The 23,971-nt window shown below is 37.3% G+C and overlaps 2 protein-coding genes across 4 annotated transcripts in view; one reads left to right on the top strand and one right to left on the bottom strand.

Moving 5' to 3' along the window:
• gusb (glucuronidase, beta) overlaps positions 1-3,345 on the top strand; it is a 31,742-nt gene extending 28,397 nt beyond the window's left edge. Inside the window, exon 12 of the mRNA XM_078548616.1 lies at positions 716-3,345. Coding sequence (XP_078404742.1) covers positions 716-855 — 140 coding nt within the window. The 3' untranslated portion in view covers positions 856-3,345. The remainder of the gene's footprint in view (positions 1-715) is intronic.
• Positions 1-23,971, bottom strand: part of LOC144684612 (vitamin K epoxide reductase complex subunit 1-like protein 1) — a 57,810-nt gene that overhangs the window by 101 nt on the left and 33,738 nt on the right. Inside the window, exons 2-4 of one of the 3 annotated variants that reach the window (XR_013577533.1) lie at positions 18,744-18,853; positions 7,614-7,672; positions 3,588-3,759 (exon numbers count right to left, since the gene is read on the bottom strand). Coding sequence is in view for 2 of the 3 variants with exons in the window: in XM_078548618.1 (XP_078404744.1) it covers positions 7,446-7,672; positions 18,744-18,853 (337 nt within the window). In the remaining variant the exon portion in view is untranslated. Of the gene's footprint in view, positions 1-2,269; positions 3,760-3,957; positions 7,673-18,743; positions 18,854-23,971 lie in introns of those variants that run through there. The other 2 variants (XM_078548619.1, XM_078548618.1) reach the window with 2 other exon arrangements.

Here is a 23,971-nt window from a genome sequence, read left to right as displayed (position 1 = left end):
TTCTCCCAGTGCAATGTGTTTCAATCTCTTTCTTTTGTGATCTGCATTTTCTCTGCTTTCGTTGATTACAGGGGGTCTGTACAATGAGGTGTGAGATTCCACAGGCTGAGTGAAGAATTATTTTGTTCTTGTAACTCCTGGTCATAACCACAGGGTTGGCCCTTTGTTCTGGGAGCTGTGAGACTTGTAGCAGCCATCTGTTTTGGTTCAGCAGAAAATCCATTTTTTTAAAAAAAGCAATAAATGAAGAGTGTTGGATTTCTTTTCATGTTGTAGGAATCCAACAACTATCATCTAGGTTGATGAAGAATAGAAAAGCACAAAAAAAACTTCCATTTTATTTTTATTGAATGTAGATAAGAAAATGGAATAAGAAAGTGACTAAGGAAGGGTTTTTATTCTTTTTCCCACTCCCTTAATAAATAAATTCCTCAGCTATAAAGCCATTCACGATGCCAGTTATCCATGATGCAGCTCAAGACAAGCTTATACCATACACCTGTGTCTTTATCCATCAAGAGCTTGTCAAGTCCACTTGTAACTAGTTCAAAGGCAATTGATCTTCTGTAAAGTTAAAATATTTCACATGGTTTATTTTAAATATACAAGCTAGTGTAGGAATGAAAGCAGCACTAGGTGATGCAAGCACAATTATTTTCTTTGCAAGGTTATATTTAATGTACTCTCTTAAATCAAGGCCTTCATTTGTTTGCAGGCACTACACGGGTAGACGGGAACAAAAAGGGGATCTTCACTCGTCAGAGACAACCTAAATCTTCCGCTTTCACTCTTCGGAATCGCTACTGGAAACTGGCAAATGAGACCAAATACGTTCCTTTGAAGTATCACTGGTAGCTGCTGAGAATACAGAAGAAACTGCATTGATTGGTACTACTGTACCATGGGGAAATTGAACATTTTGTCAGAACATTTCCTAAGTGATAGCAAATTTATTTCCTCAACTTGCTTTGAAGACGAGTACTTTCATCCTAGAATTCTATCAAAGTTGCTCTCTAGTCAGTAGGCGAGGTGGCATAGTGGTATTGTCACTGGACTGGTAATCTAGAGACGCAGGGTTAACGCTCTGGGGACTGTAGATGGTGGAATTTGAATTCAATAAAAGTCTGATGATGACCATGAAACCATTGTTGATTGTCATAAAAACCCATTTGGTTCACTAATATCCTTTACCTGGTCTGACCTGGAGACTCATAGCAATGTGGTTGACTCTCAATTAGGGATGGGCAATAAATGCTGACCTAGCCAGGCCAGTGACACCCAGATCCCATGAACAAATAAAAAAAACATCTGGAATAGGTCTAGTGTTCATTTGTCTATTCAAGTTTAAGTATGAAATGCTCATTCCCAATTACACTAATTCTATTGTGTGTCACAACTCCAAAAAATTGTATTAAATTACCAACAGAATATGAAGTGTGGTAATATTAAAATGAAATCCCAATCCTATATATGTATCTGGTATGTCAGAAGCTTCAATGAATACTTCATTCTTTATGTAACTTCTTCAACTCAATTATACTGCTAAATAGTCTCTTCTTACAATGGCTATACAAGCCGCTGCCTATAATTTCTCACCAATCAGCACTCAAATTCAAGCTGAAAGATTCATGTTGGTGACAGCATAGCAGGGGCATCTGATCTTTGCTAATCAATTCAGGCACATTAAATCCTTAGCAGTTAAGTGCAAAGATGTACAAAAGTAATTCCCTGATAAGAATCTAACCGAATGTTGTCTGAACCACATAGTTTGAGGTGACTTTGAAAGGTAACCATTGCATTACCAATCTCAAAGGGAGAAATATGACAACTCTGAAGTGTGATATTAATATCCTTGCAGAGCCCAACCATGTCAGCATTCTTACCCGAGTTACAAGGTTCTGGGTTCAAGTCCCACTCCAGGTCTTGAGCGCAGTACTGAGGGAATGCTGCACCATCAGAGGTGCCATCTTTTGGTTGAGGAATTCAACCAAGGCCCTGTCTACCCTCAAATGGATGTAAAAAAAAATTCCATGGCACTATTTTTGAAGAGGGGTTGGCGAGTTTTTCCTGATGTCCTCGCCAATATAATTATTACATTTCTGTATATTGGAGCATGCTGTGTGTAGATTGGCTGCCACATTTTCTACATTACCACAGTGACTACATTTCAAAAATATTCATTGGCTGTAAAATCGCTTCGAGACATCCAGTGGTCATGAAAAGCACTATATAAATGCAATTTTTTCTTCTTTAACCCGGCTGAACAGCAAAAATCGAAATTGCAGACAGACCTTTCCAGCTTTGTCATTTAATCCTAAAAATGCATAAAGTCAATGCTTCTGGTGAGTTGGGGAATATTGTTCACATTTACAAGTATTTGTTTATTAAAGTGTTTTTTTTATAATTGGTGCTTTGGGGATTGAATCCTGCAACTGTCCCATCATATAGTGAAAACTATAAATGAGTCTTACTTTATAAATAACATTTTATCTTAGTTTTGAAACCAAGAATCCACAGCAAGATGGTATGTAAGATGTACCAGTGAAGTATTTTTTTAAGAAAAAGAACTCAAATGACAGGCCACCCTACCCCCTCTCATTGGTGTCAGTAATTAGAATGTTTACATTTTTGTCAATAAAACAGGTGAATAATGAGACTGTTTACTTCAAAATTTAATTTTGAAAATTGAATTCAAATTAGGAAATGGAAAGATACTCTTAATACTTTGTGGTTTATAGTTTTTTAAATGTTTAAAATATTTCCCTGTAGCTTTACTTCAACCAGGTTTGAAAAACTTAAGTCAGAGCTACAGAATGTGCATATACTAAAAATGCCTGGTCCAGGTTTTTGAATGTGAGATTATATCAATATGAAATTTTTTTTAAATGTTTAAAACCATTTTTGGACATTAGAAATTTCAGTTACAGAGAATGCTTTTCCAGAAAAAGCATAAAAATCCAAATAGTATATGAAACCATGTTTTGAAAATGTTTAAGTTTTCTTACAAAAATGTTAACATATCTCAGAATCACAGAATTGTTATGGTGTAGAAGGGGGCCATTCAGCCCATCGTGTCCTGCACCGGCGACATGATTTAGACAAATGTCTCCATTATAAATGTTCAAGTTTTCATTGTAATGTGGATAGGAAGTGCATGAAATATGTAAAACTTTTAATATACTGCCAGAATTGGTGCAATTTATCCATAGTTCCTAATTTTTCTAGAATGAGTTAAGTTTTATTTAGCTGACCAGACAATGAAAGTTTTTAAGATGAATTACTTAGAAAAATTCTACTTTTAAGTATAGGCCTAATATTGAAATTAATAAAGTTCATTTTTGTATACATCTGGAAGGAGTATTGCATCACAATGGACTAAATCAAATCAATTGTAAAGAACAATCATCCAAGGTTTTTGGTTTGTAGGCATCAATGTAATGACCTTGTATACTTTTTTTTATATTCCATTCACATCTTAGCACAAGCAGAACTGATTTATAGTTGGTTATTATACAGGTAGAGTACCTCAAATTCAGCTGAAAACCAGATAATTTTATAATATTCCCTGCACCAAAAAAATAACTTACCTGGACAATTTGGCTAGGCGCTGCATTGGTGCGATGTGGCTCCAGCCTGGTTACCAGCTTTGCGTACCAATCTATCCCATGCACCATGCAACCCTTGCCCCCACCTGACTCAGCATGGCCCGAACTGCAGCACAGTCTCAGTCCCAAGGGTGCCAGATTTGAGGTACTGCATCTGTATTATTAATCCACATTTCAACATATTGCCATTTTCTGTAAACAAGCATTAGGACAAGAAAATCAAGTACTGATGCCTGTAGTAGGCTTCCTCAGTTCATGGATCCTGTTTGAGCTTCACTTGCAGGAAATTATAATGGATTGCTCCTTCCTGCCATTCATAAACAAAATCAGCACTCACAAATCGCAGAAGACCTCATGTAGATTCTACATTTATTTCATACCAAAAATTCTGTGCAATGAATACACATTCATACATATTTACAATTTTTTGCTATTTAGCAAAATCATAGTCCTGAACCTATATATAAAACCGTTCTCATCTGTGGCTGTGAAGGGGATTCAGTGCCCAGAGTCCACCTTAAGTTTTTTTTTTAAACACATGTGCTCATGAGCTTGAAGCAGCATTAATAAATAACTCTGATGGAACATATTATACAGATCAAGAACATAGTACTTCTGCCATGCTAAATACAGTTTACAAAAATAAAGAGCATTTGTCACCCTGTCACTTTCATAGTGAATAGACAATGACTTACTGTAACGAAAACCATTTTAGTTTGCCGCTTCTAAATTAGGGATCTGCTCATGCCTGTATTGATTGCTAATACCAGGAATAAGTAGTGATAGATCAGTACCAATAGGGATGAATCTAGTTATATTCAGTTACAGTACATCATGAGCAGTAAACATGGGCTTCATGCTAGACAGTGCAATATAAACTAATTATGGTTTGGGGAGTTTGGGGGGGCGGGGAAGAGAAGGATAAATATAACTGGACTTCTGACATCTTAAATTTGTCCACCTCTCTGCTGTTAGTAAAGGCATAACACCAGGAGATGCACAAACTAAAATATTTGAACCAAGCCCAAAGCATTGGCTAAAAACCAATATCAAACTTGTTTTGCATCAAACATATATAGAATTGCAGTTACCTAGTATAGTTTTACTTCAAAAAAATAGGATCAAGGATGAGCATAAGTGTCGTCCACAGCCAAGATATAAAGTTTCAGTACTACAGTATCAGTAAACTCCTTTGGAATTTTTTTTTTTTACAGCTTATTGGGTCACAGGAATGTCACAATAATAGTACAATAGCATCCAGTGGTCTTCTGGAGTTCAGAAAGAGATAGACTTCAGGTAACTTACTGTACCAGCAGCTTCAATGAGCACAGATACGATAAAGGCAATTCCTCCATGTCCAGGATTCAATCCTTTTAGACAAGCTTTAACTGTACCCAACATCCTCTGAATTATTTGTATTCTATGAAGAATGTAATAATGACTTTAAAATTTGCCAACTAAATATTTACAGTGCAACAGCTAATAAAAAAGCAATCCAATTTAGTAAGGGCACAAAAAACAGCCAGTTTAGTGTTGAGAAAATACTGATTGCATAAATTACTAAGTTTACATCCTACACATTAAGTTTTAAGTTAAAATCGTTCTGCATTAGACATACATGACAAATGCTCATTTGCAAATATAAAGTTGTCTGACAGAACAGGACTTTTCTACCAGTAGATGCCTGATCCACTGATCAAAAGCACTGCCCCATCCATTAAATACAACTTTACATGGACAAGTAGGCACAGTAAAGTCTTAAAGAAAATTGATATAACCTATTGGTGACTATAAATTTCAGTCATGTCAGATGGATCCTGTGCATATGCACAGTCTGAGGTATACTAACACTGATGCATTTTATTGTAGGTTGGTTCATAGGCATTAGGTTTTTAAAAGTATCAAGAGAAAATGTTATTTAAAATACTGCTATGAACCAATAGTTACCAATTCTAAGTTGACATTACACTTTCAATTAATTCTTTTTGCAATCTAATTCAATAGGTTGGTTCCACAAAATTAAAATAACTTCCTGCTAGTGAAGCCATAAGCTATTTGGGAAATTCAAAAGGCTGTTAGGATATCAGCTAGCACAATGGCCCAGAATGCTTCTTGATATAAATAATTATATCAGGTTAGAAAAAGCTATTAAATTTGCTACCAAACTATTCAACATGAGTAGCTTTGGGGACACAACCTTTAGCTGAGACCTCTGGTATCCATTGCTATAAGGATACAAAAGCTCTCATTAAAAGCACAAATGGTGGTCAGTACACCATCACACACTGAATACACATAACTATAACTTCTTCCAGTAATACTCAAGGAGGCATTGAACCACATTAGTAAGCGTATTTCAAAGCCAGGCAAAAGCTTATTCTGACCAATTGTCTATCTGAATAAAATGAGGTATTAGGATTAAACAAGCCCTCCACAAAATAGCTCTAAAACCAATGTTCAGTGAAATCACATTTTTCAATTTATAAACATATAGAATGAAAGAAAGGATTTTTTGTTCAAGCAGTGGTCAAATATATCTAAGTATAGTTTAGGTAGGTCAGATTGAACTTAAATACTTTTAATGCCTGTTATCAACGTTTATTTTTATTATATAAAAAACCTCCACCCAGCCAACACAACCAATTAATAATAAGCTATAATTTAATTAGAAATGCTTTTGAAAATATCAACCATTCCTTATTAATTAACATGGCACAATGGTGATACATTAGAGAAAAAAAAAGGGCTTCAGCCTGTTGAAAATCTCAATATAAACAAAATACTATTTAATAAAAATAAAGTGGTATGCAGCACAATCAGATTGAATAGGGGTCCCTTAAACAAGGTCCATTTTTCAAACATTATGGGCCTGGTTTACCACATATTTATACTGTCTTGGTCAGGCTGCTCTATTAGTAGTAGCAGTGTTAAAATACTGAAATAAATAGTAAACTAGCAGTCAAAATCAAAATTTCTTGAAGTGCAACACAAGTAGTTTTAAACTTTTGTTAAAAGGTATTAAATTTTAAAGAGACATGCTTTTTACATGAAATCTTGGCCCAATTATTAGTCAAACCTGTAAAGATTAAAACTTTTGGTAATGAACCACTAGATTCTCTGAAGCATCTTTTTTAAAATCCTAGCAAGCTGTGACGAGAGCTTTCCCGCACTGCAAATTGTGCTAGTTTAAGTACCTTTGTGGTGTGCTGCGACTGCATAGTTGTTGGCCTTTTAAAATCGTCCATGCACTCAGAAAAAGTTTAGGCCGAGAGGACCTGAGCATTTTTATGTGTAAAGATCCGACATGTGACAAATTCCTACTGTACTGGAAGAAATTGGACTTGCAACATTCACATCAGGTCATTCAATCAAGATGGACAATTTCCAGACCCATTAATTAGAGCACCAAGACCCAGGACACCCATTAGCCACTTCCTGTGCAATATAAAACACCTGTATATGATTTTAAAAAAATCCTCTAACAGAAGGCACTTTCATTCACAATTTAACACGCAGTTTACTTTATCAGATGGGGGCGGAGGGAATGCTTAAACAAATGCCGCTTAGTGTATGCAAGTTTCTCAGAATTCAGATCTTCTAAGGAATGTGTAATACAGTTAAAGCTTGCTTTCAGTTGGCTTGTCTGTTAATCTTCATGTGAGGGAAGATAAACCAAAGTAAGTCCAGGGTCCCACACAACAAGTATTCAATTAAAAAAAAATTGGTTCTCAATGATTTTGATTTCCTTTATATCATATACATCTCTCTCAAAAAAAATTACTGCCAAATAGACATAATGGAAGCAGGCTCTCCAGGTGTTAGGTTTGCAAATCATTTAGATTATTCCTGTTTGGATTGGAGTTGCTGTTTCCAGGCCTCATTCAAGTAAACCAGTCGTTTATAGTTGATGATAAAGAGAATGACGTTCAGGACATATGTGGTGATGCAGATTATGCAAAAGTCCTTCAGTACAAAGTACAGGATGTAACTTAGATACAGTGCACCCACCACAGACACTATGGATGTCGTCATTAGTATTAAAGCAGCCATTGCACTCACTGTCATACCTGCAAGAAAGAGAGGAATGTTATTTCATAAACAGAAGTATTTCTTCTCTGTACAAGGCTTCAATATTAACATACATTTGCATAAATAAATGTCGCTGCATTTGAAAAGCTAACTTGCAGTAATAAATTATGATTTGATAATGACCACAATCCACAAGTAGATTCTCCTGAATAAATCCATGGTACCAATGTTCAAGAAGCTGAATATTTGTCACAGATTATAACGTTTAACAAGAAACTAATAGTAAAAGTGGCTAAGATTACTTTATTTCCATAGAAGTGTGATGTTTATACCAAGGAAACTGATTAGTGCTTTGGAATATCACCCAAGAATGATTTAGGCATTCAGGAATGTACTTGTAGATATCACCGTATTACCCCAACCCAAAATCAGATTTTCCTGCCAGTGTGATGTACATACAATCATGCATGCAAAGTATACTAGAATGAAAGCTAATGAAACTGATCTAGGTGGCCAAAGACAAAATTTGATTAACAGCCAGAGCACTGAACAAGTGTTCCAATAACGTATGCTCCAGCAACCAAAGGTTAGCTACACTTAAGCTTCTGCACATGAAGTGTTCATAGGCTGTGAAGTGATATACAAAGTTTCCTGAAAACTTGTGCCAAACAATGGCATAAGTACACGATAATGGATTTTCAATGCAATGGAGGAAATTTGGGTATAAATAGTGCACATATTTTACACCGCACAAAATTCTTCTATCTTTTACACCAATTTCACAAAAGCTCCGCCGAAACGTTCCGTTGCCCCCAATGCAAAAATGCAGTACACGTGAATTTCCACCAATTCTGAACAGACTATAAATTTACATCAGAAATTTTCAGTCCAAAAGGACCCAGAATTGCACTTCTGGTGTTTTATGACAATTATTTCCTCACCTGGAGATGTAAACTGTGGTTTCTGTGTCTTAGAATGCACCTTTACTGAATTAAATTAATATCTTTGAGCCATCCAAAACTACTGCATCTATCCTAACATGGTAAGTCCCATTCAGCCCTCACCCTGTGCTTGTTGAACTACATTGGTTCGATTTTAAAACTCTCATCCGTGTTAAAACACCTCAATGGCCTTGCTGTTCCCATCTCTGTAACCTCCTTCAGCCTAAAAACCCATTAAGAATGCTCTGTTCCTTCAATTATGGTTTCTAGTGCATCCCCCACTACTAGCAAATGTGCCCAAGCTCTGGATTTCCTCCCGAAACTTCTCTGTATCACCACCTCTCTCTATTAAGATGCTACTTAAAACTTAACCCATTTCACCAAGCTTTTTGTCACATGTCCCAACGACGACTCCTTTGGCTTGCTGTCAATTCTTGTCTGTCTGCACCCCTGTGAAACGCCCAATGGAGTTTTACTACATTAATGGTTCTATATAACTAAGTTGTTGACCTGTGATAACTCATTAGCGGGAAGACAAGTATAAATTTTGGCGAAACTTGCCAGTTGCACCATTTTAGGAAATTCAGGACCAAGTAAATGTTTTGGACTGGGGCTAGAAATGCACCAACTCGCCAATTCCTGACAATCTGGCATAAATGCCAGCGACCTGTAGCACTCCGAGTCTTGTGGAAGCAATAGAAGAGGGACAACAGCTCAGCTGCAGCCAAGTCATTTTGGGTGGCTTTGGACTATATGGAAACCAAGAACTGCTGAATGATTCTCTCTGTAACTTTTGCTGCAGTTTACCTACTACCTTTAGATGGATAACTTTTGTTGAACGCCAGTAAAGGCAACAGTCCCATCATGCTAATTTAGAAGGGAGGATGCTACAATTGGCTACAGTGACCCCAGGCTAAAACAAAGGGAAGAAAAACAAAATAAAAATCAAACTTTACAGTACTGAGCAATGGACAACCAGGAAGGTCTCAAGTTTGAATCATCTTGTGAATTTTTCATAGGTAAATACGTTAAAAATTTTTAAGAGACACAGGGGCTAGTCAATCCTTAATGTTGTGGGATAGTGATATTTGTTGTTCAAAGGGAGTATTGCAGGAGCAGGTAATAATAAGTGGGGTTCATTGAGATACTAAATCTATTCCACTGTGGAAGATAAATTTAAAGAACAAATGGAGGACAGGTGAAGTTATAGTTAGAGAGTGGTGGAAAAATTGCCTATTGCAGGGGTTCAATTTATTCTGGGTAATGATATAGCTGGATCGCAAATGTGAGTGATGCCTATGGTAGTTGAGCAGCCTGTAGAAGTATTTTCAGCAGAGGCATTACAGAAGGAACATCCTGGATAATTTCCTGATTGTGTTGTAATGAGATCAAAGGCTCATATGGAAGAACAGGATAAACAAGGCAGGCATTTCAAAAGGCAAGAAGTAGTTACAAAATCCAATTAGCTGGCAGTGTGTTTGATAGCATTGTTCAGTCAGAAGGAATGCAGGACAATTCAGCTGAAGTGTTTAACTCAAGGAGGTTAGTGGAGTTACAGAAAAATGATTTGCAATTAAAACGGTTATATCAGAAAGCTTATTCAGAAGCAGAAGCAAAATGTATTCCAGTATGTTATTACCTTCAGTGAGACATTTTAATGAGAAAATGGAGGTCAGATCATGTTTCAGCAAATGAAAGCTGGAGGGAGGTGCATCAGATTGTTATCCCATTAGGGTATATAAATAAGATTCTGAGGATTGCTCATGAAATTCCATTGGGGGGACATTTAGGAATTGGGAAAACACAGGAAAAGAGAGAGGTTTTTTTTGGTGAGGATTGCGTAGAGAAATAGTCAAATTCTGTAGAACCTGTCATACATGTCAAGTGACAGGAAACTCACAAGCAGTGATTAAGTTGGTGCCCTTAATCCCAATGCCAGTGTTTGAAGAACCTTATACCAGGGTCATGATTGATTGTGTAGGACGCCTCCCTAAGACTAAAAGCGGATATCAGTATTTACTGACAATAATGGATGTGTCCACCAGGTTTCCTGAAGCGGTACCTTTAAGAAATATTACAACTAAGAGAATTGTGGAGGAATTAATTAAATCTTTTACAAGATATGGTTTACCTAAGGAAATACAATCAGATCAGGGGTCAAATTTCATGTCACAGCTGTTTAAGGAAGTAATGAACAGTTTGGGGATAAAACAGTTTAAGTCAACAGCTTATCATCCAGAGTCACAAGGAGCTTTGGAAAGATGGCATCAAATTTTAAAAACTATGATGAGAGCATACTGTCAAGATTATCCAAAGGATTAGGATACAGGAATTCCATTTTTGTTATTTGCTTTTAGAGACACACCTAATGCATCGACTGGTTTTAGCCCTTTTGAACTAGTTTACGGTCATGAGGTATGGGGACCACTGGAATTGATTCATGAGAAATTGGTGGGTCAAAATTCAGAAACTATTCTACTGGATTATGTGCCAAATTTCAGGGAAAGATTGAACAAAGCATGAGAGTTAAAGACATCACAGCAAATGATAAAATTAAGGGCAGGTAAGAAAGCTAAAACTCACAGCTTTGTTTCTGGAGAGAAAGTATTAGTTTTGTTATCAGTACTAGGTGATTCATTAAATGCAAGATTTAGTGGCCCTTACAGAATTGAAAAGAAATTCAATGATGTAAATTAATAAATAAATACTCCAGATAGAAGAAGAGGCTGTGTCATGTAAATATGCTTAAAATGTACTTTGACAGGGAAGAGGAACAAAAAGAGGCATTAGCGATGGTAGATGATGAGAAAGAGGTAGAAGTGCAGGACTCTGAAATTGATTTTCCTCTAATCAAATTGAATAATGAGGGGGTGCTTGAAAATTTAAATATTAAGTTACCTTCCAAGCAAGTGTCAAAGTGATTTAGAAAAGCTATTATAGTCACACAAATCTATCTTTGGAAATAAGCTGAGAAGGACAAATTTAGCTATACATGGTGTATGTATAAAAATTTCATCTTCAATAAGGCAATATCCTTATAAATTAAATCCGGCAAAATTATCACAAGTACAAAAAGCAATTGATTTCATGCTTCAAAATGATATAATTGAGTCTAGTTGCAGTAACTGGAGTTCGCCTATTGTACTGGCACCTAAACCAGATGAAACACAGACTGTGTGTGGACTATCACAAAGTGAGTGCAATGACAAAAGTGGATTCATATCCTATACCACGGTTGGAAGATTGCATTGAGAAAGTGGGACAATCGAAATTTTTCACCTGGACAGACCTACTAAAAGGATATTGGCAGGTACCGTTGTCAGAGAAAGCAGAGGAGATATCAACTTTTGTAACGCCAAGGGGGCTATATCAGTTTAAAGTCATGCCATTTGGTACGAAGAATGCACCTGTGACATTTCAAAGACTGACAAAGTAATTGCAGTTCTAAGCAATTGTGCTGCTTATATTGATGATCTAATAGTTTTCAGTCAGACGTGGGAGGAGCATTTACAGTATCTGGAAGAATTGATTACTCAACTACTAAGAAGCTAATTTGGTGATGAACTTGGCTAAAAGTGAATTTCTAAAAGCGCAAGTTACATATCTAGACCATACCATTGGACATGGTGAAGTGGCTCCAAGAGATGCAAAAGTCAAGGCTATCGTGGATTTCCCAGTGCCTACAACAAAACGAGAAGTTTTGAAATTTCTGGGTATGAGTGGGTTTTACCAGAAATTTGTACCAAATTTTAGCTGCGTGATTGCTCCACTGACTGAACTATTAAAAAACAAGAAGTTTCAATGGACACTGGAGTGTCAGAAATCATTTGATAGTTTTAAAACTAGTTAAAATCAGTTTTGGCAATACCCAATTATGGCAAGCAATTCAAGTTGGCCATTGACGCAAGCGATGTAGACATTGGGGCTGTACTGTTACAAGATGATGATACTGGAATTGAAAAACCGATTGGGTATTTTTCACAGAAGCTGAATGTACAACAGAGAAGATATTCAATGATCGAAAAAGAGACTTTGGGTTTGGTGTTAGCATTGCAGCATTTTGAAATTGATGTTGCAAACAATTCACCAGAAACAATTGTTTATACAGACCATAATCCTTTGGGCAAATTTCGAGGCAAAAGTGCAAGGCTTTTCAGGTAGAGTCTCTTATAACAACCATTTAATCTACAGATTATACATGTTGCTGGAAGACAGAATCTGTTCACAGATGTGTTTCTATCTATGAAGAGTTTCAAGCTTAAAGGAAAATTGGACATTTAAAAAAACCTGGATACTGAACTGGAGTGATCTCTGTTGCTACCAAGGACTTGTGTATATATATTATGTTAATGCATGCATCTGATAATGTAATAGGGTAATAAGTATAGGAGATAGTGTGAGATGGGTTATTAAAAAATGAAACCACTTTAATTATGACAGTTCATTTTTCAACAGGGGATGTCAAGAAGAGATATTAATGTATATAATGTTATGGAAATTATATTTTTTTTAAATAGAGATTTAGTCTGTGTGTTAATCAGATTAAAGACAGCTAGTCTGGATGCTTTGATGCATAGAAAGTAGGTGGTTTGAAATGGTAATTAGATAAACATGGAGGCAACTTGCATTTTTAAATAGAGCATTTAAAGCAATGTTTATATTACTAATAAAATTGGCACTATGAAAGGGGTTCAAAAGGCCTGGTGATACAATGAGAATTTGCATTCAAAAAAGAGATGGCTAGGTATAACCTGAGAGGAGTTTGTGTGTGCAGGTAAGAGGCCTGTAAGCCTACAACTGTCTGCAAAGGAACAAATTGAAAGGAATCTCATTTTGAATACGTAAAGTGAAAATGCTTTGCCTGGTATCTGGTTAAGTCTATTGGTTATTGTTGCCTAAGTGGAGAATAATTTGGCAATTTGTTAAAAAGTTATGATAGTAGTAATTTGTAGCCATGAGTATGTGTTTAATTTGTTGTAAAATAATAAATGTCTCATTTAGTTTAATATAAAAATCTCTCGCGAACTGGTGGTCTTATTCCTCAATTTATAGCTGCAACTCAAAACATACCAATTGAAAATATAGGTTATGACAGTTGTTTAAAGTTTCCCTCTGGGCTTTTGAATAACTCAACCTTTACAGACTGCTGTGTCATAACAAAAAACTACTGGTATAAATCACCAAATCTAGCTTGACCATACTTTACTGTACCTCACTGCCCTCTGCCTAAACCTCTGCCAATTCCATTATCGTGAAGGCCCAGGATAATCCTAGTTCACTCCTTTTCAAGACTAATCACCTTCTCCAACCCTCCTCCTTCTGTTTCCTTGAAAGCCTATGTTCACTCAATCACCAAAAACACTAATTTCTATCTCCTCAACCCGCTATTAGCCTACAATTAGCCACTCCATTGTCAAAACACTTAGCTATCCTTATATCACCTCAAGATATAATTATTACAATGCCGCCCTTCCTTCATCCACCTTCACTCTGACCAACAATTAGTCATAAAGCTTTAAGCCACGCTTGTCCTACTTTCTGGGACTCCTTGCTGGCACTTCTGCCTTGCTAGCTTGAACATAAAACCTTGTATGTTGTTCTATAAAAATACCTGGCTCTCTAATGCTCACTTTTGGAAATCTTCTGAAAATTCATCTTTTACACCAAAGCCTTCAAATTATCTCCTGTATCCAGGTTTGATTCCTTTTTCTATGACTCTGAAGTGGCATAGGGTATTTTGAATGTTAAAAAGCGCTAGGCAAATGTGAGCTGTTGATCTTCCACTTCTAAGTCCACATTGGTTCCACATTTATTAGATTAAGGGGTAAATATCAAATTTACTTCCACAAGTTGTGTTATCTAATTCTGAACATTAATAGTTCCTTAGTTTTTTTTAAAATAATTCACCGTCACTGGTTCCAGTCCCAAAAACGCCAGCCTATCTAATGGCTTATCTTCTGTCCCCTCCGCCCCATCCCACATATCCACCTCACAAGTGCCCCAAGAATTTATTTCTGATTCTTTACTTTATCTACATACCATATTACAGTTGCATCACCCATAGGTGTAGTCAGCTTCCAGATGTATGCTGACACCACTCAACTCTACCTCTCTATGCCAACGCTTTCAGACTGTTTATTCCTGACAACAATGTGAACGATTAAAAACTTTCTCCAGTTCAACATCTGAAAGGCTGAAACTATCCTATTCAGCTCCTGCCAAAAACTCTGCACTGGCCCTCAAATTTCATTCTCCTGCCTGGTGGCTTTTTCAAACTCAACTTGACAGTATGAAACCTCAGTGCCCTTTTTGACCCTGGATCGAGTTTTAGGCCCAATACCCTATCCACCTCATTCATTCGTTTCTCCTCTCTCACTTTGTCTTGCTCCCCTCTCCAGATTAGCCTCATTCCATTTCCCCCACTCTCTGAATTATCATTTTTAAAATACCTCCAGTCTAGCATTTTCCCAATCTATACCACTTCTTCTCAGTCCTTCATGACAGCACACATCAACTTTGCACTTCTTTCTCGCCACTCCAGCTTTTCTGGTAAGAGCTTTTACAACTGTTTGACCGCACTAGGTCTTAAACTCCTCAGTTTTGCTACTTCTCTCCTCACCATCACACAAGCCTCCTCAACTTTTCTATGGCAGTTATATGAAACCTTACAAAACATTGCTTAGGACTCAGTTGGAGTATTATGTTTAATTCTGGGTACCGCACTTTAGAACGTCAAGGCCTTTGGAGAGGTTGCAGAGGTAATTTATGAGAATAATGCCAGGGATGAGGAACTTTAATTACATGGAGACTAAGATTGTCCTCCTTCGAGAACAGAAGCTTAGGGAGAGATTTAGTAGAAGTATTCAAAGTTAAGAATTTTGCTAAGAGTAAAGAAGGAATAATAGTTTCCACTGGCATGAGAGTCAGTAACCACAAGGAGACAGATTTGTCATTGGCATAAAACTGTTGTAATATGCCTTTAAGGGATAGCAGCATGCCATTGTAGTATAAGGGTGTTTGACAGAGCAAGGGTTAATGTGGGACTGGAGAACAGTACCGCCCACAGTATGATGTAGAGTGTCACATGATAGTAGACTATGTGGTAGAGTCTGGAAAGGGCCAGCATGGAGACAGCATCCATGCATGGCATTGTCAGGAATAAACAGTCTGAAAGCGTTGGCACAGAGAGGTAGAGTTGAGAGGTGTCAGCATACATCTGGAAGCTGACTACACCTATGGGTGATGCAACTGCAATATGGTATGTAGATTAAAATAAAGAATCAGAAATAAAATCTTGGGGCACTTATGAGGTGGATATGTGGGATGGGGCAGAGGGGACAGAAGATAAGTATTGTGGAGATGTATATAGTTATGGGTTAACAATAAACAGTTTATGTTCAATCATACAAGCCTCCAGATCTCTTCGTAAGACACTAAATGAACCTTTACAACAAAAACCAGAAGGAACGTAAAGGTTTTTTATTTTTGCACAGCTAGTTGTTATGAAATGGAATGCACTGCCTCAAGGAATGGTGGAAACATTAAAGGAAAAAAATTGCAAGGGCAAAAGACTACTGTAATTGGATAGCTCTTTCAAAAAGAAGCACGCTGTGCAGAAGGAGGCTATGATTTTCCTTCCACTGCTGGGTGCCTGATTTTACTGTGAACTGCCTCGGCATAATTTGCTATTGCTTAATATAAAAGTAATTGCTTTGTTTGCCTTTTTTAAACACTTCTTTTGTCAATGCCAAGTCACTGTCAACAAAGTCAGGTTTTTTCAGTATTTTACAAAACACATTTTCCTAAAGACTAGTCATTAATATTTGACTACATGCACCACATTAATATTAAGCCAAGAAAGAGTGGGGCAACCATACTACACTCTTATAGGTGTTGCTATACCATTCAGACAGAAATCTGAAGTTGTATTTAATGCCAGATATGAACAAGCTACCACACGATACTTAAGACCCTATAACACTGAGACCTACTGCTACCCTCATGTTGAAGAGATTCATTCCATTCTTGGAAACAGGAATGGAGTGCATTATAAATCAACTGATTTGTTCTGGAACAAAGCAAGTGGTGATTGAGGTATTGTAACAAATGTTTACTCACTACGCTTGCAAACTAACACGGAATGGCGCAACAGAATATCGAACTTTAGCACAATGCTGCTTTCCACTTAGAAGAGGCAACACTCAAACAAGGATTCATGAATAATTACAGAAACTAGTTACCTGGATACAGTTGAGAGAACCAGTATTATCAAAGGCCACTAAGTTCGGTGGCATCATGTTTAGAAGGAGATAGTTAAACTTTGTTCTTCCAACTTAACTCAAGTTTTTGATCCAGGATTTTGGATTTTTTTCAGCAAATATTATAACAAGTCCATCATTAATGTGTGGCACATAACTACATCCTTTGTAAGTGAAGAGTTAGTGGGATTGATACAGATGGTGAAAACAGATTTAACTATTTCCCACACTCATTGAAGATCAGAGCCTGGAGCAGGCCTTAGACTTACAGCACTGCTGAGCTTACAATGGGATATTTCCATGTTGCTGCATGAATTTAGTATGTAGGTCTATTTCCTTGATTTTATCCACTTAGTTAAGTATTTGTACGTCCTGGCTACAGCCGTAGTACTTTATTAAACACCAGTTCAAATGGATGCCAATGTTTAATTTGAATTGCACACAGTATTTGTTATCATTAAATAGGGTTTACTTGATCCAAGGATAAATGGCATCCAGATCACCTGACTCTAAAAGGGAATGCCACCCTGAGGAAACAATTCCCTGTTTGAGACCATTCCAGTTGGCAGTAATACAATCAAACATTAAATTTAGCATTCTTTAAGATACTAACAAAATAAACTTGAATGTAGACCAAGCACTGGTCAGACATGCAGCATGAGCTTTGAATGTTTTCACAGGATCTGGAGAGTCAGCATTCAGATAGGCTGAACTGGCAGATAAGGAGTGCAGTACTGCTACAGTGGTCTTCCTACCCAATCTTCATGGTGGAAAACGTAGTCACTGTTCAGGAGAATGGTGCATCTAGAAGGCAGATTAAGTTTTATTGATGGTATTTGACAGGTGAAAATAGAGACACTCACATTGCAAGAACTGGAATCAGTAAATGCTGTCATTCATATATCGGATAGCCAAATCGCTAATTTGGTTTAATTATTTGGTGGAATAAAAATAGTTTTTCACAGTTCCAATAATGCAGATAAACATTAATTTGTATAAAGCAATTAGTATTTGGAGTGATCGGAATCTGAAGGATTACCAAGAGGGGACTATTAACTCCAAAAATAAATTTAGCAACAGGAAAGTCTGTAGCCAATAAAACTGGGATGGATTAAGACTCATTCGCTATAGTAACATTCCCAAGGAAATCAAGTATTGAAAAAGATCAGTTCTACACAGATTTACCATTCAGCAAGTTAAGCTTTCATTGAATGTCTATGTATCGTTTAAAAAATACATTAGGATAACATAAAATAGTTTAAAAAGTAAGGATCCAGTAATGGGGTGGAATTTTGCGGCCTCGCCTGCCACCAGGATCGTTTAGTCCCTCTGAAAGTCAATGGGCTTTTGGTTGGGCTGCAGAATCTCCTGTGGCGGGTCCCACCATGACAGGACCGGAAAATCCCAGCCAGTGTTTTTTGGCTATTTAAAATCTAAAAAATGTTCTTGACCCAGGGCAAAACACTTAGTTATTCCTGTAGGAGGTTAAAATTAAAAAAATGAATGGGCACTCAAACACAATTTATCAAATCCCTCCTCCTCAGAATTAAAATCCAGCTGTAGGATTTTTGACCATTTTTGTTCCTAATGGGATTGCATGATAAGACATCATTCTCTCTCAGTCACTTTGCGCAGTTCCAATCAAAATATCAATTGACAACTTCCTGTATTCATAAGCATCCAATAGAAATTCTGCACATAGAATGTCTTGTTTGAATGTCTTTTGTATGAATGAGCTATGGAACTTTAAAATGGTGCAGCGGTCAATCTATTGTAAAATGAAAATTGCTACTGTTGCAAGTACAGTATGATTCTGAATAAACACTGGTCTAATTGTGAATGATAGAAGCTCAGATGCCCTAACAAATCCTGGTGTGAATCATATTAACCCAGATGTACACAGTACTCACCCAACAACATTTGTAGTACATAGAAAATAAGTCCATATATACTGTTTGGCTGATTCAAAGCACTATCCTTTCCAAAAATGATCCCAACAAGGCCAAATCCTCTTCCCCATCTGCAATAAATGATAATTATAATTAAGTGACAAGATAGCATGAAACTTGTAACTGAAGACAGAAAACACCATCTGTTTGCACATGTAGCAACATGGAAAAAATTACACCCACCATTTTTTCCAAGTACACCAGATCAGGCTTATTAGGCTTATAATCATACTACATTAGATCAAGATAGAACAAAAACACTTTGGCAGTTATGAAATTTCAGCTGCTTCTCAGACAGGTAAAACTGGTAAAAGTGCTTATTGTGTAGTCTCTACCCCAGGGACAGCTGTTTGTTTCCATCTCTAGAAACATTAGTTCATTTAACATCTGTTCCTAATGGTGCAGGATATAATTTATGCATGTCACAATTACTGTCCACAGAATGACGTGTTCTTGTCTGAAAAAACAATAGCCTCCATTCACTGGTTCAAGTTTTAAAAGGTAAAAACAAAATCAGTATCTCAAAATTAGCAGAGGAACGATTGAAATGGGAAGCAGAAGGGAAAAAACAGATTGGTGCAAGCATATGGTGAAGCACACTGGGTTAGAGCAAAGTTGCTAGTAGGCCCAACGTGACAGAGCTTAAATACTGATGCAGGGTGACTAAACTGGGGAAAATGTGTTCCCATCCAAGAGAGACAAGGTGGTAAATTTCTGTAGTGGGTCATCCACTTGGCATTGTAACTGTGTCAGAACTAAGGCAGAGATTCTGGAAAAAAGCAGCTCAATCGGCTTAAGAGAGAAAGAAAGGTCACACAGGAAGGTTTTGAACTTCAAACGATACAGCACAGGAGGCCGCCATTTGGGTAATCATGGCTGTACCAGCTCTTTGACAGAGCTATCCAATTAATTCCATTCCTGTGCTCTTTCCCCCATAACTCTGCAAATGTTCCTTTTCAAGTAGATATGCAATTCCCCTTTGCAAGTTACTATTGAACCAGCTTCCATCACCCATTCAGACAGTGCATTACAGATCATGATAAATTGCTGTGTAAAAAAACTCATCTCCCCTTTGATTCTTTTGCCAATTACTTTAATTCTGCTTGCTGTTTTAACTTAAACATAAACCAGTTGTTACCGACTTCATTTCTGCCTTAGCAGCCTGAGTGTCTTACAAGCAGAAGTATAAATGCATTGTACTTATCTAATTAGATGACAGCATAACCGAGGGATGCAACAATAGGAGCTCCAAGAATATTCTCGAGACACCTCAAGCTGGACTCATGAATAGAAACATCCCTGCATCATAAGGTGTAAACGTCCCTGGATTCTTAAACTGACTTTCATTCTTATTCCTTGGTACAGACTCATCTTCATGTTAAATTACATTTCCCAACTCTGCTATTTTTGGGAAGTTACCCCATTCACATTACAGTTAACAAATGGAACCTAGAGCCATCTTAAGCGACAGTCAGAAATCCCAAAACGTGAACACCAGGTTAATTTCATAGGGATAAGTGAAGAATTGGCTGGAATAGAGTGCCAGATATTAGTGAACAAATCCACAACTGGAGTGGACTCCATTCAAGAAGGTACCTGACAAGCAAGTCAAAAGGGTTACTTCTGGCGAAGTGGAAGAAGAGCGATTAGGACAAGCACAACAAAAATTAATTGCAAGGATAAGAGCTGGGAGGGTTATAGAAAGCAACAAAAGGAGACCAAGAATATACCATTGCAAGACAAGTGGGAAAAATGCAAATAGTATCAATGCTTTAAGTATATCAGGTGTGAGACTTGTAAAAGGAGGATGTAAGCCTATTTAAAAAACATACGTAGCAGAAGGACATGGGGGAAGAATTAAATTAACATTTTATAGCTGTACAAGAGGGAAATGAAAAAGTAGAGGTTAATGAAGTGAAGAAAACACATGACTAAAAAGGAAAGTTGAAACAAATAAAACAGAGATAGAAGTCAGAAGTCATACATAACAGTGGTCAGAACTCTTTTTCAGTTTTGGGTGCCTCACCTTAGGAAGGATATAAAAGCCATGGCGAAAACCCCATCTAGAAACCAAAAATCGAAAGCATGGATTTCAAAATGACGGTAAAGCTTAATCGACCTTATTCAATTCTTTGAAGCATTAACAGGAAGAGTAGACAGGGTAATTCAGTAGATATAATAGATTTGGGTTTTCAATATTGCATATTGGGCTCATGACTAAGGTCAGAGCATGTGGAGTCAGGGGACAAGTTACAGAATAGATAAGAGAGCTGGCTACAGAACAGAAAACAGAAGGGGTTAAGGTTAGCTACTCAGACTAACAAAAGACAGGAAGTAGTGTTCCCACAAGGATCAGTGCTGGGACCATTGTTGTTCACAATGTACATAAATGATTTGGATACAATTTGAAGGGGGCGGGTACAGTTTATACTGAAGACTGTGACAAAAGACAATTACATCAATAAAATTGCAGAATAGATGCATAATTGGCAAAGTAATTTCAATATAGCCAAGTTTGAATTATTATACTTTGGTAAGAAGAATAAGGAGGTCACATATTGCTTGAATACTAAGAGAGCAAATTGTTCTATTCCAGAAAGATAGTTGGTGAAGGATGATACTGGAGCATATCTTTACTCAGGCCTGCAGTTATTTACAAAATGAAACATTACAAGCCCAACTCTAACTCAATGACATCACAGTTTCAGTAAGTGTCTTTTTATACGTGCTCAAGTAAAACCGCAATTAATGCTGTCTAACTGCATATAAACAAACACAATTAATATACAATTAACAAAAATGGGGTAGAGAGTGAAGGAGTACAGATACACAAATCACTAAAGGTAATGGTGATGGTTAATAAGGCCTTAAAAAATACAGAACACTGGGGATCATTTCTAGAAAGATAGAATTGAAAAGAAAAAAGTTATGTTAAACTTGTATCCAACCTTAGACCACAATTGGGGTATTGTGCACAATGCTGGTCTCTTTCTTACAATATACAAAGGACATAGAGGCACTGGAGATGATTGAAACAAGATTTACAATGATGATGCCACACTTGAGAAAATATATATTGGCCCTGGAAGGCCTCTAGTGCAGATTCATCAGAATGTTACCAGGGTTCTAAGGGTTAAATCGTGACAAGGGATTTCATAAACTCAGCTTGCTTTCTCTGGATTATAGAAGGGGGTGATTTGATTAAGGTTTAAGGATTTTGAAAGGAATTGATGGGAGAGAGTGAGCGAGAAAGAGAAACATTTTCTGCTGGTGGGGCAGTCTGGGACAAGGGAATTAATCTCAATATTAACCTTAAATGGCCATTCAGAATCATAATTAGGGAATACTTCCTCACACAAAGGGGTGGTGTAAGTGTGACACATTCTCCCAAACCACAGATGCCAGCTCAATAATAATTTTAAATCTGAGATTGAGAGACATGTCGCCAAAGACATTAAGGCGTATGGAGCCAAGGCAGGTAAATGGAATTAAGATACAGATTAGTTATGATCACACTGAATGGTGGAACTGGCTCAAGTAGGCAGAATAGCCTAATCCTGTTCCTATGATCCTGAGAGTTGCACTTATCAGGAAAGGCTGATCAAGCTGGGGCCATTTTCTGTAGAAAAGAAGCTGAGGGTAACCTAATAGATGCTTTTAAAATTATAACCGGTTCTGACAGTATGGACGTAGAGTAAATATTTTGTGGGGGAGAACAAAGCTAGGAGCAATAAATAAAAAGATATTCACCAATAAATGCATTCAGGAATTCAAAAAACAAACTGGGTTTACCCAAGGAGTGACAAGAATGTGGAACTCATTACCAATCTTTCTTCAAATGTCACTCCACAGCACAGAGTCCTGCTGAGATTGGCTACTTCAGCACAAAGAGCAAGAGTCAAACCTGCGCAGTCCCTTCTTAAATATACCTCTGCTTATGTGGGCCTGTTTGTACCACGCAGTACATTCTCAATTGCTGCACATCTGTGCAGCTTACAGGGAACATTGCCATAAAGAATAGCTGAGGTGAATAGCATACAGTAGATGGATCAAAAGGGAAACCAGATAAACACATGAAAGGAACAGAAGGAATGCTAATAGGGTTACAGGAAGAGGGGTGGAAGGAGACTCGTATTGAACTATAAACATCAGCATTTATCTGTTGCACTGAATGACCTTTTCTCTGCTGTAGATTTGGTGTAAAAATCCAGCAATACCGCACCAGGTCAATGGGACCGAGTTGTGTTTAGAGTCCGGGAAAACTTGGGATACATTCCCTGAGGATGAGGTGATTAAAGTAATGAAGGAATCGACAGGGATAAATGGGACACAATTTTGGATTTCAATCTACCTTCACACAAGGACCAGAAACATTTAAAGTGAATCGAGACACTTAAAAAGGAGAAAGATATGTAATTGAGAAACAAGAATACAGAGAATAAGTACAATTGGGATTAAAAAGATAACAAAAATAATAAAGGGGGTTCAATAATCAATTCCTCTTCCTATGCAGTTCAGCTTTAAATGTGTAAGAAAAGAATGGTTTGGGATTGGAAAGCAGGACTTGCTTGCTCTGCCAATTGTGCAGTGGATCAGAAGTTACATGTTTGATTCTTGCTCTCCGTTGGTGCTGAAGTAGCCAATCTCAGCCATGCAGAGTAAATTATCAGAACCCTACACCCGTGGTTTTACACTCGTATCACGATGGCAATAGCTTCCAATGTCCGAGCTTATTCAGTGAGTAGCTGAATACACAGATCAGGAGAGTTGGAAAGTTCACATTCCCTGGTCCAAACTGAGTTTTCCAATTTGAATTAGAATGTAAAGTCAGCTAGGGTTTCCACTGCTAATTATGGACCAACGGTATACGTATATAGATCAATGAGAATCAGTTGGGTTCGGGTGTGATGGCCCCTTTCAAGTGACCGGCTGCAATGCACTGCCAAAGTGTTCAAATCATTGGCTACCTGGGTGTAGGACCAGAGAGCAAATACAAGGCTGTACCTCAGTAGAAAGCAAATATCCTCAGAAGGGCATGGATTATTGTTGAATAAAAGTTAACTTCTTACTAATATTTATTAGAATACAGATAGAGTACCATAAAAAAGACAAATAATTATCAATCCTTTCCATTAGTTGGGTCTGTGTGAAGTATGGGGGTGTACAAAATCTACCTACTTGAATTTACC

Source organism: Cetorhinus maximus, chromosome 9 (assembly GCF_964194155.1).
Source record: "Cetorhinus maximus chromosome 9, sCetMax3.hap1.1, whole genome shotgun sequence".
Classification (NCBI taxonomy): domain Eukaryota; kingdom Metazoa; phylum Chordata; class Chondrichthyes; order Lamniformes; family Cetorhinidae; genus Cetorhinus; species Cetorhinus maximus.
This window is presented reverse-complemented; position numbering and strand designations above follow the sequence as displayed.